This window comes from Pristis pectinata, chromosome 11, assembly GCF_009764475.1.
Source record: "Pristis pectinata isolate sPriPec2 chromosome 11, sPriPec2.1.pri, whole genome shotgun sequence".
In the NCBI taxonomy this organism is placed as follows: Eukaryota; Metazoa; Chordata; class Chondrichthyes; order Rhinopristiformes; family Pristidae; genus Pristis; species Pristis pectinata.
Genome location: NC_067415.1, coordinates 63318680 through 63331050, shown reverse-complemented (window position 1 = coordinate 63331050; position 12371 = coordinate 63318680). Strand labels below are relative to the sequence as shown.

At 41.8% G+C, this 12371-nt stretch overlaps 1 protein-coding gene across 7 annotated transcripts in view; it reads left to right on the top strand.

The window, feature by feature from the left end:
* gpr180 (G protein-coupled receptor 180) overlaps positions 1 to 12371 on the top strand; it is a 98332-nt gene that overhangs the window by 76853 nt on the left and 9108 nt on the right. For 5 of the 7 annotated variants that reach the window (XM_052026652.1, XM_052026648.1, XM_052026653.1 and 2 more), the window contains 2 exons: positions 6806 to 6997; positions 9248 to 9325. In XM_052026652.1, the coding sequence (XP_051882612.1) occupies positions 6806 to 6997; positions 9248 to 9325 (270 nt within the window). Of the gene's footprint in view, positions 1 to 6805; positions 6998 to 9247; positions 9326 to 9615; positions 9947 to 12371 lie in introns of those variants that run through there. The other 2 variants (XM_052026651.1, XM_052026650.1) reach the window with 2 other exon arrangements.

The window sequence follows — 12371 nt, the reverse complement described above, 5'->3', positions numbered from 1 at the left end:
ACTTCTGTTGGAGCTATTAACTGCTACAAGCCCACTCCCTCTGCAAACCACAGAGTTCAATCAGTGAAGGTTGCCTTGCTTTGTGTATGTTTAGCGAGCAACAAACAATCTGCTGGAGGAACTCAGTGGGTCAAGCAGCATCTGTTAGGGGTAAGGAGTTGTCAACATTTTTGGTTGAAACCCTGCTTCAGGACTGAGTGGAGATGAGAGATGGCCAGTATGAGGAGGAGAGGGGGAGTGGTGAGATAGGAGCCTAAAGGTGATTGGTGGACTGAGGAGGAGTGAAAGATGACGGACAGGTTGTGCCAGGTTTGCGTATGTTTAACTGATTCAATCTGGCCCTTTCTTTCATGCTAATATTGAATGCATTTCCTTATGCCAGGACCTTGAGTAACCTCCGCCACCTCAGCTAATGCCTTTGTTTTACTGTGAGTACAAGTGAGTGTGGGGAAAGTTGGGTATGAGCATGACAGAGTGTGTGCTTGTGTGTGTCTATTTATATGCGTGGGAAGCTGGATGAGGGGATGGGGGTAAAAGGAACTGAGTTTTGGGAAAAGAAAGGCAAAAAGTGACCTTCTGTTGGAGATCTCATCCATCAGTATTTCCAAACCCCCATCTGTAAATCTCAGTCATTTTTCACAACCAAATACGTACTGCAAGTTATTGCAGTGGTGTGTGTGAGTAGTGAGGATTCCTTTAAGGGATTGAGCACAAGATCAAAGCTATGTGGCTAAGCATTGGTAGATGCACAGCATTGCTCCATATTTCTTTAGCAGCGCTAATTGCCAAATAATGCTGCATTTATTAAAAGTGCACCTGCATTATCGCATGAGATCAGAATCAGGTTTATTGTCACTGACTTATATGATGTGAAATTTGTTGTTTTACAGTAGCTTGAGATCACATATCCCTTGCAACATTTTGAAACCGTACTGCACAACACCATTGTAGAGCTTCAGTCTTGTAGCAAAAAAGTTTCTTGACTGCTATTTTGGACAAAAGGGTTGGTTTTAATTGCATGCATAGATGGCACCTTGCCTTTCTGGAAGAAACCGCTGAAATATCTTAAATTCGGTGAATTAAAATAATCAACAAAGCTCAAACTTCAAATTAATACATGGCTTCAGATAATCTAAACCTTATTTAAATGGATCTTTAGTTGTTCTCCAAGAGTACAACTAAATTTCCAATTTACTAACCAATTTCCTTTGGAAAGGTACAGCTGAATGTCTGCATTTACTACACTTTCAGGAAGGGTGTTGCAGACCAAAACTGCATAAAAAGTCTTTTTTTTTCACCCTGAGATTTTTTTGTCAATCCGTTTAATTCAATATCCTCTAGTCCTGGATTCTTTCACCAATGAAAACAATTTTCTCTTTTTCCTTATCTAAACCCATTAACACTTGTGCATGGGAAATCATGTCTCACAAACTTAATTGAATTTTTTGAAGAGATGACCAAGAGGATTAACAGGAGCAGGGCAATAGCCATTGTCTGCATGGACTTTGGCAATGCTCTTGATAAAGTCCCACATGGTAAAAGGTCAGATCACATGGGATCTAGCCAACTAGATACAAAGTTGACTTGGTGGTAGGAGGCAGAGGGTGGTAGTGGAGAGTTGTGTTTTCAGATTGAAGACCTGTAACCTATGGTGTGCTGCAGGGATTGATGCTGGTTCCTTTATTGTTTGTCTTATACAGATTAATGATTTGGAAGAGAATGTAGGTGGCACGATTAGTAAATTCGCAGGTAACACCAAAATTGGTAGTATAGTGAAGACTGAGGGAGGTTATCTAAGGTTACAACAAGCTATAAATCAAGCAGGAAAATGGACAAAGGAATAGCTGATGGAATTTAAGTGATGTACTTTGGGAAGTGAAGCCAGGCCAGGGCATACACATTTTGGGGCCCTGGGGGGTGTTATTGAACAGTGAGATCTTGGGGTACAAGTACATTGTTCCATGAAAGTGGCAACACAGGTAGACAAAGTGGTGAAGAATGCATATAGTATGCTTTCCTTCATTGACTGAGGCATTGAGTAATAGGAGTTGGGATGTCATGGTACAATCATATAAATCATGGCTTAGGCCAAACCCGGAATATTGTGTGCTATTCTGGACACCATACTATAGGAGGGATGTCATTAAGCTAGACACGGTGCAGAAAAGATTCACAAGAATGTTGCTGGGACTGGAGGGCTTGGGTTCTAAGGAGACTGGATAGACTGGGACTGTTTTCCCTAGCCGAAGGAGGTGGGTGATCTTATAGAGGTATATAAAACCATGATAGGAAAAGATAAGATGAATGGCCAGTCTTTTTCCCAGGGTAGGGAAGTCTAAAACTAGAGGGCATAGAATTAAGGTGAGAGGGAACAGATTTAAAGAGGAGAAAGTTTTTTCGCACCGAGTGATGGGTATGTGGGATGAGCTGCTAGAGAAGATGGTAGAGGCAGGTACAATTACCGCAAAATGAGTGGAAGGAAGTAGTGGAGGATTGCTTTTTAGATTGGAGGCGTGTCTCCAGTGATATGCTGTAGGGATTGGTGCTGGGACCCCTGTTCGTCATTTTTATTGATGATTTGGATGAGAATGATTTCTAAGTTTTCTGATGACACCAAAATTGGTGGTGTGGTGCACAGTGAAGAAGATTGTCTAAGATTACAACAGGATCTAGACCAGTTAGGAAACCGGGCAAAGGAATGAGAAGTGTGAAGTTATGCGTTTTGAGAAGTTAAACCAGGGCAGGACATACACCGTGAATGACAGGACCCTGAGGAGTGTTATAGAACAGAGAGGCCTTGGGATACAAGTACATAGGTCTCTAAAAGTGGTGACACAGGGAGACAAGGTGATGAAGAAGGTGTTTGGTATCTTGCATTTATTGGACATGGCATTGAGGACAAGAGCTCTCATGTTGCAGCTGTCTGAGACATTGATGAGACTGCACCTGGAATATTGTGTGCAGTTCTTTTCAATGTGCTTTAGGAAGGATGTGATTAATATAGAGATGGTGCAGAAAAGATTCACAAGTTTGTTGCTGAAGGACAGGACCTCGAGGATAGCGATCTCAGGATTGCTGCCAGTGCCATGCGATAGTGAAGGTAGGAATAGGAGGAGATGGCAGATAAATGCGTGGCTGAGAAGTTGGTGCAGGAGGGAGGGTTTTAGATTTTTGGATCATTGGGACCTCTTCTGGGGAAGGTGGGACCTGTACAGAGAGGACGGGTTACACCCGAACTTGAGGGGGGCCAATATCCTTGCGGCCAGGTTTGCTAGGGTGGTTCAGGAGGGTTTAAACTAGACTGTGAGGGGGAAGGGAACCGGAGGAGTAGGTCAGAGGAAGAAGGGGATGGGGAAAAGGCAGATCTGACAGGTAGAGAGGCTTTGAGGGAGGAGAAGCAGAGTACAGGCTACAAAAGTAGTAAGGTGGATTGGCTAAAGTGCATTTACTTGAATGTGAGAAGGGAAATGAACTGAGAGCTTGGATAAGTACATGGGACTATGATATTGTGGCTATTACAGAGACATGGCTGACATTAGGGCAGGAATGGATATTGAATATTCCTGGTATTCAGTGTTTTAAAAGGGATAGGGAGGGGGGGAAATAGGAGGAGGGGTGGCGTTACTGGTCAGGGACACTGTTACAGCTTCAGAAAGGGTAGATAATGTAGAAGGATCCTCTCTAGAGTCAATATGGGTGGAAGTTAGGAACAAGAAAGGGGCAGTTACCCTCCTGGGAGTATTCTATAGGCCCCCCTGTAGCAGTCGGGATACTGAGGAGCAGATTGGGAGGCAGTTTTTGGAGAGATGCGAAAATAACAGGGTTATTATAATGGGAGACTTCAACTATCCAAATATTGATTGGCACCTACTTAGTGCCAAAGGTTTAGACGGGGCGCAGTTTGTTAAGTGTGTCCAGGACGGATTCCTGACACAGTATGTTGACAGGCCGACTAGAGGGAATGCCATATTAGATCTAGTTTTAGGTAATGAACCGGGTCAGGTGACAGACCCATTGGTTGGTGAGCATTTGGGGGACAGTGACCATTGCTCCATAACCTTTAGAATTGTCATGGACAGGGATAGGAGCAAAGAGGACAGGAAGATATTTAATTGGGGAAAGGCAAATTATGAGGCTATAAGGCAAGAACTTGGGAGTGTAAATTGGGACAACATTTTTGAGGGGAGATGTACGATGGAGATGTGGTCGATGTTCAGGGATGTTTTGCAGGATGTTAGGGATAAATTTGTCCTGGTGAGGCAGAGAAGCAATGGTAGGGTGAAGGAACCGTGGATGACAAGAGAGGTGGAACAACTAGTTAGGAAGAAGAAGGCAGCATACATAAGGTGTAAGCAGCAAGGATCGGAAAGGGCTCGTGAGGAATATAGAGTAGCAAGGAAGGAACTTAAGAAAGGGCTGAGGAGAGGGAGAAGGGGACATGAAAAGGCTTTGGCGAGTAGGGTTAAGGAGAATTCCAAGGCTTTTTTCTCGTACGTAAAGAGCAGAAGGATGTCTAGGGTAAAGGTAGGTCCGATTAAAGACAAAGGTGGGAGGATGTGCCTGGAAGCTGTGGAAGTGGGTGAGGTTGTCAATGAATACTTCTCTTCAGTATTCACCAACGAGAGGGGTCTTGATGATGCTGAGAATAGTGTAGGGTAATGTTCTAGAGTATGTAGAAATTAAGAGAGAGGATGTGTTGGAGTTGTTAGAAAATATTAGGACAGATAAGTCCCCGGGGCCTGATGGAATATTCCCCAGGCTGCTTCGTGAGGTGAGGGAGGAGATTGCTGAACCGTTGGTTAGGATCTTTGAGTCCTCGTTGTCAACGGGAATGGTACCGGAGGATTGGAGGGTGGAAAATGTTGTCCCCTTATTCAAAAAGGTAGTAAAGATAGTTCAGGGAATTACAGACTGGTGTGAGCCTTGCGTCTGTGGTGGGTAAGCTGTTGGAAAGGATTCTAGGAGATAGGATCTATGATCATTTGGAGAAACATGGACTGATTAGGGACAGCCAGCATGGCTTTGTGAAGGGAAGATCTTGCCTCATAAGCCTGATAGGGTTCTTTGAGGAGGTGACCAGGAAGATTGATGAGGGTGGTGCAGTGAATGTGGTCTACATGGGTTTTAGTAAGGCGTTTGACAAGGTTCCGCATGGTAGGCTTCTTCAGAAGGTCAGAGGCCAAGGGATCCAGGGAAGCTTGGCCGTGTGGATTCAAAATTGGCTTGCCTGTAGAAAGCAGAGGGTTGTGGTGGAGGGAGTGCATTCGGATTGGAGGGTTGTGACTAGTGGTGTCCTGCAGGGATCGGTTCTGGGACCTCTACTTTTTGTGATATTTATTAATGACTCAGATGAGGGGGTGGAAGGCTGGGTTAGCAAGTTTGCAGATGACACAAAGATCGGTGGTGTTGTGGATAGTGTGGAGGGCTGTCAAAGCTTGCAGAGGGATATTGATAGGATGCCGAGCTGGGCTGACAAGTGGCAGATGGAGTTCAATCCAGAGAAGTGTGAAGTAGTACACTTTGGAAGGACAAACTCCAAGGCGGAGTACAAGGTAAATGGCAGGATTCTGAGGAGTGTAGAGGAGCAGAGGGATCTGGGGGTTCATATCCACAGATCACTGAAAGTTGCCTCGTAGGTGGATAGGGTAGTTAGGAAATTTTATGGGATGTTAGCTTTCATAAGTCGGGGGATCGAGTTTAAGAGCCGCGACGTAATGATGCAGCTTTACAAAACTCTGGTTAGGCCACACTTAGAGTACTGTGTCCAGTTCTGGTTGCCTCATTATAGGAAGGATGTGGAGGCGTTGGAAAGGGTGCAGAGGAGATTTACCAGGATGCTGCCTGGATTAGAGAGTCTGGATTATGAGGAGAGACTAAAGGAGCTAGGGCTGTTCTCATTGGAGAGGAGGATGAGGGGAGACATCGAGGTATACAAGATATTGAGAGGAATAAATAGAGTGGACAGCCAGCGCCTCTTTCCCAGGGTGCCAATGCTCAAAACAAGAGGACATGGCTGTAAGGTATTGGGTGGGAGGTTCAAGGGAGATGTCAGAGGGAGGTTTTTCACCCAGAGAGTGGTTGGTGCATGGAGTGCGCTGCCTGGTGTGGTGGTGGAGGCTGATACATTGGACAAGTTCAAGAGATTGTTAGATAAGCATATGGAGGAATTTAAGATGGAGGGATATGTGGGAGGAAGGGGTTAGATAGTCTTCGGTGTGGTTTGAAGGGCGGCACAACATGGTGGGCCGAAGGGCCTGTATTGTGCTGTATTGTTCTATGGTTCTATGGTCTGGAGGGCTTGAGTTATAAAGAGGTTGCATAGGCTGGGACAGTTTTCCCGGCAGCAAAGGAGGCTGAAGGGTGACCTTAGAGGAGTATATAAAATCATGAGGGGCATAGATAGATGGTTACAGTCATTTTCCCAGGGGAAGGGAGTCTAAAACTATAGGGCATAGGATCAAGGTGAGAGGGAGAGATTTAACATGGACCTGAGTGGCAAGTTTTTCATACAGAGGGTGCTGGATATGTAGAATGAGCTGCCAGAGGAAGTGGTAGAGGCGGGTACAATTACAACATTGAAGAGACATTTGGACAGGTACATGTCACTGTGAATAATCTGGGCTGACGGGTATGACTCTAACACATCTATCAAATCTGTCAACTTTCTAAGAGGGGCCTTTTATGCTCCAGTCTATACTATAACTGAACTCATCTCTGGAAGCAGACTAAAAATGTCTTTTTTTAAAAATATTATTTTATGTCTTTAGAAAAGACCACACTAACAATTCTACCATTTTTTTTACAGGGTATTTTGTTACTTTGGGAGCAGTTTGAAGATATTGATCACCATAGCTACCATGCATACAATAGCATGGCAGGTCTGCTGCTCATTGTTTTACGGGTGTGTCTGGCCCTGCTCTTAACTTCTAGACTTTACCAGATCATTACCATGGAGAGAAGTGTACTTAAGAGAGATTTCTACATCAGATTTGCTAAAGTAAGTATGAGTATTTTGATCAGCAACTGGCCTAATTTGTTCCTTTTTAATCCCTCGGAATAATTATGCATTTGTGAGGAATTCATTAACAAATATTTTATATTAATGTGCTGTGTCCCTTTGCTTAAATCAGTAATATCATTAACATTACCCTGGTATGACTTTAAATATATTTACAGCAGTTCAACAAGGTGGCTCACTATCACCTTGTGTGGTTGTTCTGTCAGTTAGAAGAATATTGTAAGGCTTAGTATCAAAGATACACATGCATGGACAAGTCATTTTAAATGCAAAATCAAGAAAGGGTGACCCTTTGGCTTTAGCTTCTGAGAGTTTCATTGGAGTCTACCATTAGAAATCTAATGTGAAGGTAGTATGTATCAGAAAATTAGATTTCAGGAGTCAATAAGTAAGATTTGTATTATTCCTATTTTTCCTGTTATTTCCTACCAAGTAAAAATGCATTCAGATGGTTGATTCTGTCAAAATGTTATGACATTGCCAACTGAAGAAAGGAAGAAAGGTATAACATGCAAGGAAACTGAAGCATTTGAAATTTAATGATATTATAAAGATTTTTGGATAAATTACTACAGAATGAGAGCAATTGGCCCTGCATATCAATGGCAGCTGTTTGAACTCTGGAACTGCCTGGGCATATTAATCAGAGCTAAGCCAAATGTAATCTTCTTCATCAAGTATGTTTACAATCCTACATAGATACCACCCTTTTTTTCTACACAAAGGGTGGTACACAATCCTAAGGTCAGCTCAGGGAACATTTGACCAGTAATATGCTAAAAGGATGGAGGAAACTCTTAAATAATGGCTCAATCATCTATACTTTGTTTTCAGAACTGACTAAATAGGTTCAAGCAGCGATGTGACATTTATAATCTTATAGCTAAGTGTTGAACATACAGCATTAAAAACTGTGTTCCATGAATTTTCATACTTTTAAAGGTAACTTCAAATTTAATTGCAACCATGGTTTACCAAAGTCATAACTAATTACCCTGCCCCAACCTATCTCAGTAATGCCATCTCTAAAAATTATGAAATGCAAGACGTTTGATTTGATGCACATAGAGTAATCCAAAGATTCAAATAATTATGTGAGGTATCCAGTTATAAATGATGAGAACAAGTGACTATAAGCTGGGTCAAAAGCTCTGCTTCTACCTTACAGATTCTGTGAAATATTTTTCTTGCATAGTTGTTGCAAAGTTGAGTGTTGTTGCCAGGTACACTTCAGTTACAATCTTATCATAAAAAGATGTGATTGGTTTTGGGTAACTCTGTCAGAAATAACAACAATATGCTAGGCCAGTACTTTATTAATACTTTTAAAGCAATTTTGTATTTCCTGCTGCAGGTTTTAAGATGACATTTGTCTTGTAGGCTAGCAACAGTTTAATCTTGTTTTCATAATACTGTCTAGATTTAGCAGGGAACGGGTTGCTGACCTCCCAGTAAGAAAACACAATGGGGCAGAATCTTGAAAAACCCTTTTTTTTAATATAACCATGCCTGTTGCAAAACTAATAGGAAGAGATGGTAGACAGCTCACCACCACTTCTCAGAGACTAATAAACTTTCAAATATTAAGTGATTGAGGTGATGCAGAATTGTGCTGGAAAGTGGCACTGAAGTAAAGGATTAGCTATGAATGGTGGAACAGGTAGGAGAGGCTGACTGGCCTACTCCTGATTCTGTTTCTTTTCTTCAAGGTCATTTTGGGATAGGCAATATCTGCATCCCAGACATGAATAAGGAAAGAAAAGGGAGCAAATGCCTAGCACAGCCCAAATCGGAGAATATCTTTAGTATAGCATGACAAGAGCAGCATGATGCTACAAAGATTAAATCAAAATCGGGAGCCAACATTTCCAAACTCCCAAAATGCTGCCTGTGTATTTAGTGCGGTCAAATCTAGAATTATTTATTCAGGTTGTTTCATTATAAACACACAAAAAAAATCTAATAGAGTGAACAGAGAAAGTAAAAAGCAAATCCAGCCACCCCCACCCAAAAAAACAAATTCAGACACCTACAAAAATGAAACTGTGTGGTTTTGCAGTAATTAATATTACAACTTGGGTGTGTTGAAACTAGGACTGGTAGTTTTTCATGTAAAGTGGAATTAAAGAAATATCTAGTAATTTCTGATCCTTGTCAAAAGTATGTTATTAAAGGGTTTTTGATGGACTGACAGCCAGCACAAGGACCTCTTTCTTTTAAATATACTAGGGCTGCATTCTTTGGTTGCTCTGCCATCCAGTCTTTGTAGCTGCATCAGCAGTGTTTGCTGAATACCAAAGAGAGAAGGTATGTACTTGAAATTTGCATTGCTGAAAGAACGTAGCTTATCTTTAAAAAAAAGTCTGTCACAGATTTTAATTGCAAAATTTTTTGTTGTGTTTTGACTAAATCTACAATAATGCCATATTATCACAACGGTAAATCTCAATTTCTACACCCTTTGTTTTCAATTAGTATAAGTAGTGTTCAATTAAGATGTAGACCAGGTCACAGGTTAAATTCCCAGTTGGTTCTGAGTTAAGGGTCCTGATGCAGTGTCCAAACTCAAAATGTCAACCATCCCTTTGCCTCCACAGATGCTGCTTGACCTGTTGAGTCCCTTCAGCAGTTTTTTGGTTCTGAGTTAGCTGAACTGAATTGGGACAGAACGACAATTTCTATTAATGTTCGTATGGTGAAGCAAAACAAGCTAGCCAAGATTCCAGACTAATTTCTTTTGTTTTTACTGCCTTCTTCCAATCTTTGAAAGAACAACAATATTTAGTTAAGGCAGCATTTAACTTGGTCTCTGCAGCTGGAACATTGGGCTTAAGTATATGGTTAGTTATTATTAATTAGTATCAAAAGCAAACAGTGTGAAAAAGGCAAGAAAATATATTTTATGATTTCTGATTTCTAGCATCTGCAGTATTTTCCACTTAATGAAGATTTTCTTAATAGTTTGCAAGGATCATAAAGTTTGAGCAGATCTCAGTATGTATTTCATTATATAGATTTACAGTCATCAAGCCTTCTATACTAATTCCATTTTCGAGCTTCAGTCCATAGCCTTCAATGGCATAAGAGTTTCTGATGTTAAGGTGAATACTTCTTGAATGTTGTGAGTTCATGCCTTCACAGCCGCTTCAAGGCAGTGCACTCCAAAGTTGATACTCGGGGAGAAAAGATTCTTCTTCAAATTTCTTATGAAACTCTTTTTCCTTACCTTAAACCTCTATTCTTTGGTTTTAGACACTTTTACTAAAGGGAATTGCTAACTACCCAATTTAGGCCCCTTATAATTCTGTATCTTTCAATCAGGCTCCCCTGAGCCTTCGAGCCTAAATTACCCTAACCTACCCAGTCTCTCCCCATTGCTGAAGCAGTCCACCCCAGCCAATGTCCCAGTGAATTTCATCTGCACTTCTTTAGTGCAATCACGTCTTTCCTATAGTGTGGCAACCAAAACTGTGTGCAGTACTCCAGCAATGGCCCAACTAATGTTTTATAAAGGAAAATAAATAAAACTGTAGATGTTGGATTCTGAAACAAAAACAATGTGGGAAGAACTTAGCCTATCAAGCAGCATCTGGAGGTGGAAAGAAAAAACAGTCAATGTTTCCATTCAGGCACCCTTCCTCAGAACTGGGGGAAGAGTGGGACAATGTCAGTTTTCAAAGCAGAGCCTCGGGGAGGAGTGAGATGTAAGAGAAAAGACTATATGGAGATTGGTTAAGACAGACGAGGTGATAAGAAGCACGAGTACTGACTATTTTAAATATTTTAAATAAACGGGGTAGAAAAGAGACATAAGCATGATAAGATGCATTTCATTGTGTGTTTCAATGTACATGTTACTGATAAAGATATCTTAATGGGAAACAATGATAGAGCAGTTTACCCGAAGTTTGAAAATTCAATGTTCTTTCCCAAAGGTTGCAATGTGCCTACACTAAATGCAGTAGCCTAGATTGGAAAAAGTGGCAAGTGCTTCACCTGGAATGATTTTTTGAGACCTGGATGGTGGGAAGGGAAGAGGTGAATGGACAGATGTTGCATCTTATTCAGTTGCATGAATAGAAGCCATGGGATGGGGAGTGGTGGGTGGGGAATGGAAGAATGGAGCAGAGAGTCATGAAGTGAGTGGTCCTGCAAAATGCAGAAAGAGGAGAAGAGGGAAAGATGTGACTGGTGATGTGGTCATGTTAGACCTGACAGAAATTACGAAAGATGGTGAGAGTGTAAGGTGAATACCAGGGAAACTCTATCGTTGTTCTGTCCCTAGAGAGAGGGGGAAGAGAGCAGACATGTGAGAAATAGAGGAAATGTGTTAGAGAGCTCGATCCACTATTGCAAAGGGGAAGCTATTTTTCAGGAAGAAAGAGGACATTTCAGAGGCACCAGAGTGGAAGGCCTCATCGATGAAACAAATGTAAACAAATGTGACAGGAATGAAGAAACTGGGAAAAGAGAATGGTGTACTTACGGGAGGCAAGATGAGAAGATGAATAATCAATGTAGCTGTGGGAATCTGTGGGCTTTAAAAGATGTTAGTGGTTAGTCTATTTCCTGAGATGGGGACAGGTCAAGAAAGAGAAGGGAAGTGTCAAAGATGGACCATGTAAATGTGAAAGCAGGTGGAAATTGGCAGCAAAAGTGATGACATTTTCAAGTTCCGTATGGTGCAGGATACAGCACCATTGAAGTCGGCAATGTTTTAGAGAAAGGATTGGGGGAGTGATTCCAAATAAGCCTGGAACAAGGACTGTTCCATGTATCCAACAGAAAGACAGGTGTAGCTAGGACCCATGAGAGCTTCCATTCATCTCTTCCCTTCCCACCATCCAGATCCCAGATCTTTAATCTGGCAAAAGTGAATGGAATTGAAGGTAAAGTTATTGAAAGCAAGGACAAGTTCTGCCAATCGAATGAGTGCATTGGTGGAGAGAAACAGGTTGGACCTTCATTCAAGGAAGAAACAAAGGGCCCTCAGACCACCCTGATGTGGAATGGAGATATAAAGGGATTGAACGTCTATGGTGAAAATAAACCAGTTGGGACCAGGGTATTGGAAATTATCAAAATAACAGAGGGCATCAGAAGTGTCCTGCTTGTAATTGGGAAGGGATGAGATATGGGGAACAGGATCAAGTCAAGATGGGAAGGAATAAGTTTGGTCGGACAAGCACAAGCTGAAACAACAGGTCTACCAGAATATTCTTGGTTGTGGATTTGTGTAAGAGATAGAAGTGGGCAGTGCAGGGTTGTGACACCTCCAGGTTGGAGACTGTAGAGGGAAGATCTCCTAATGAAATGAGATCTCTAACAGCCTGAAGATGAGGATCATGGTCCA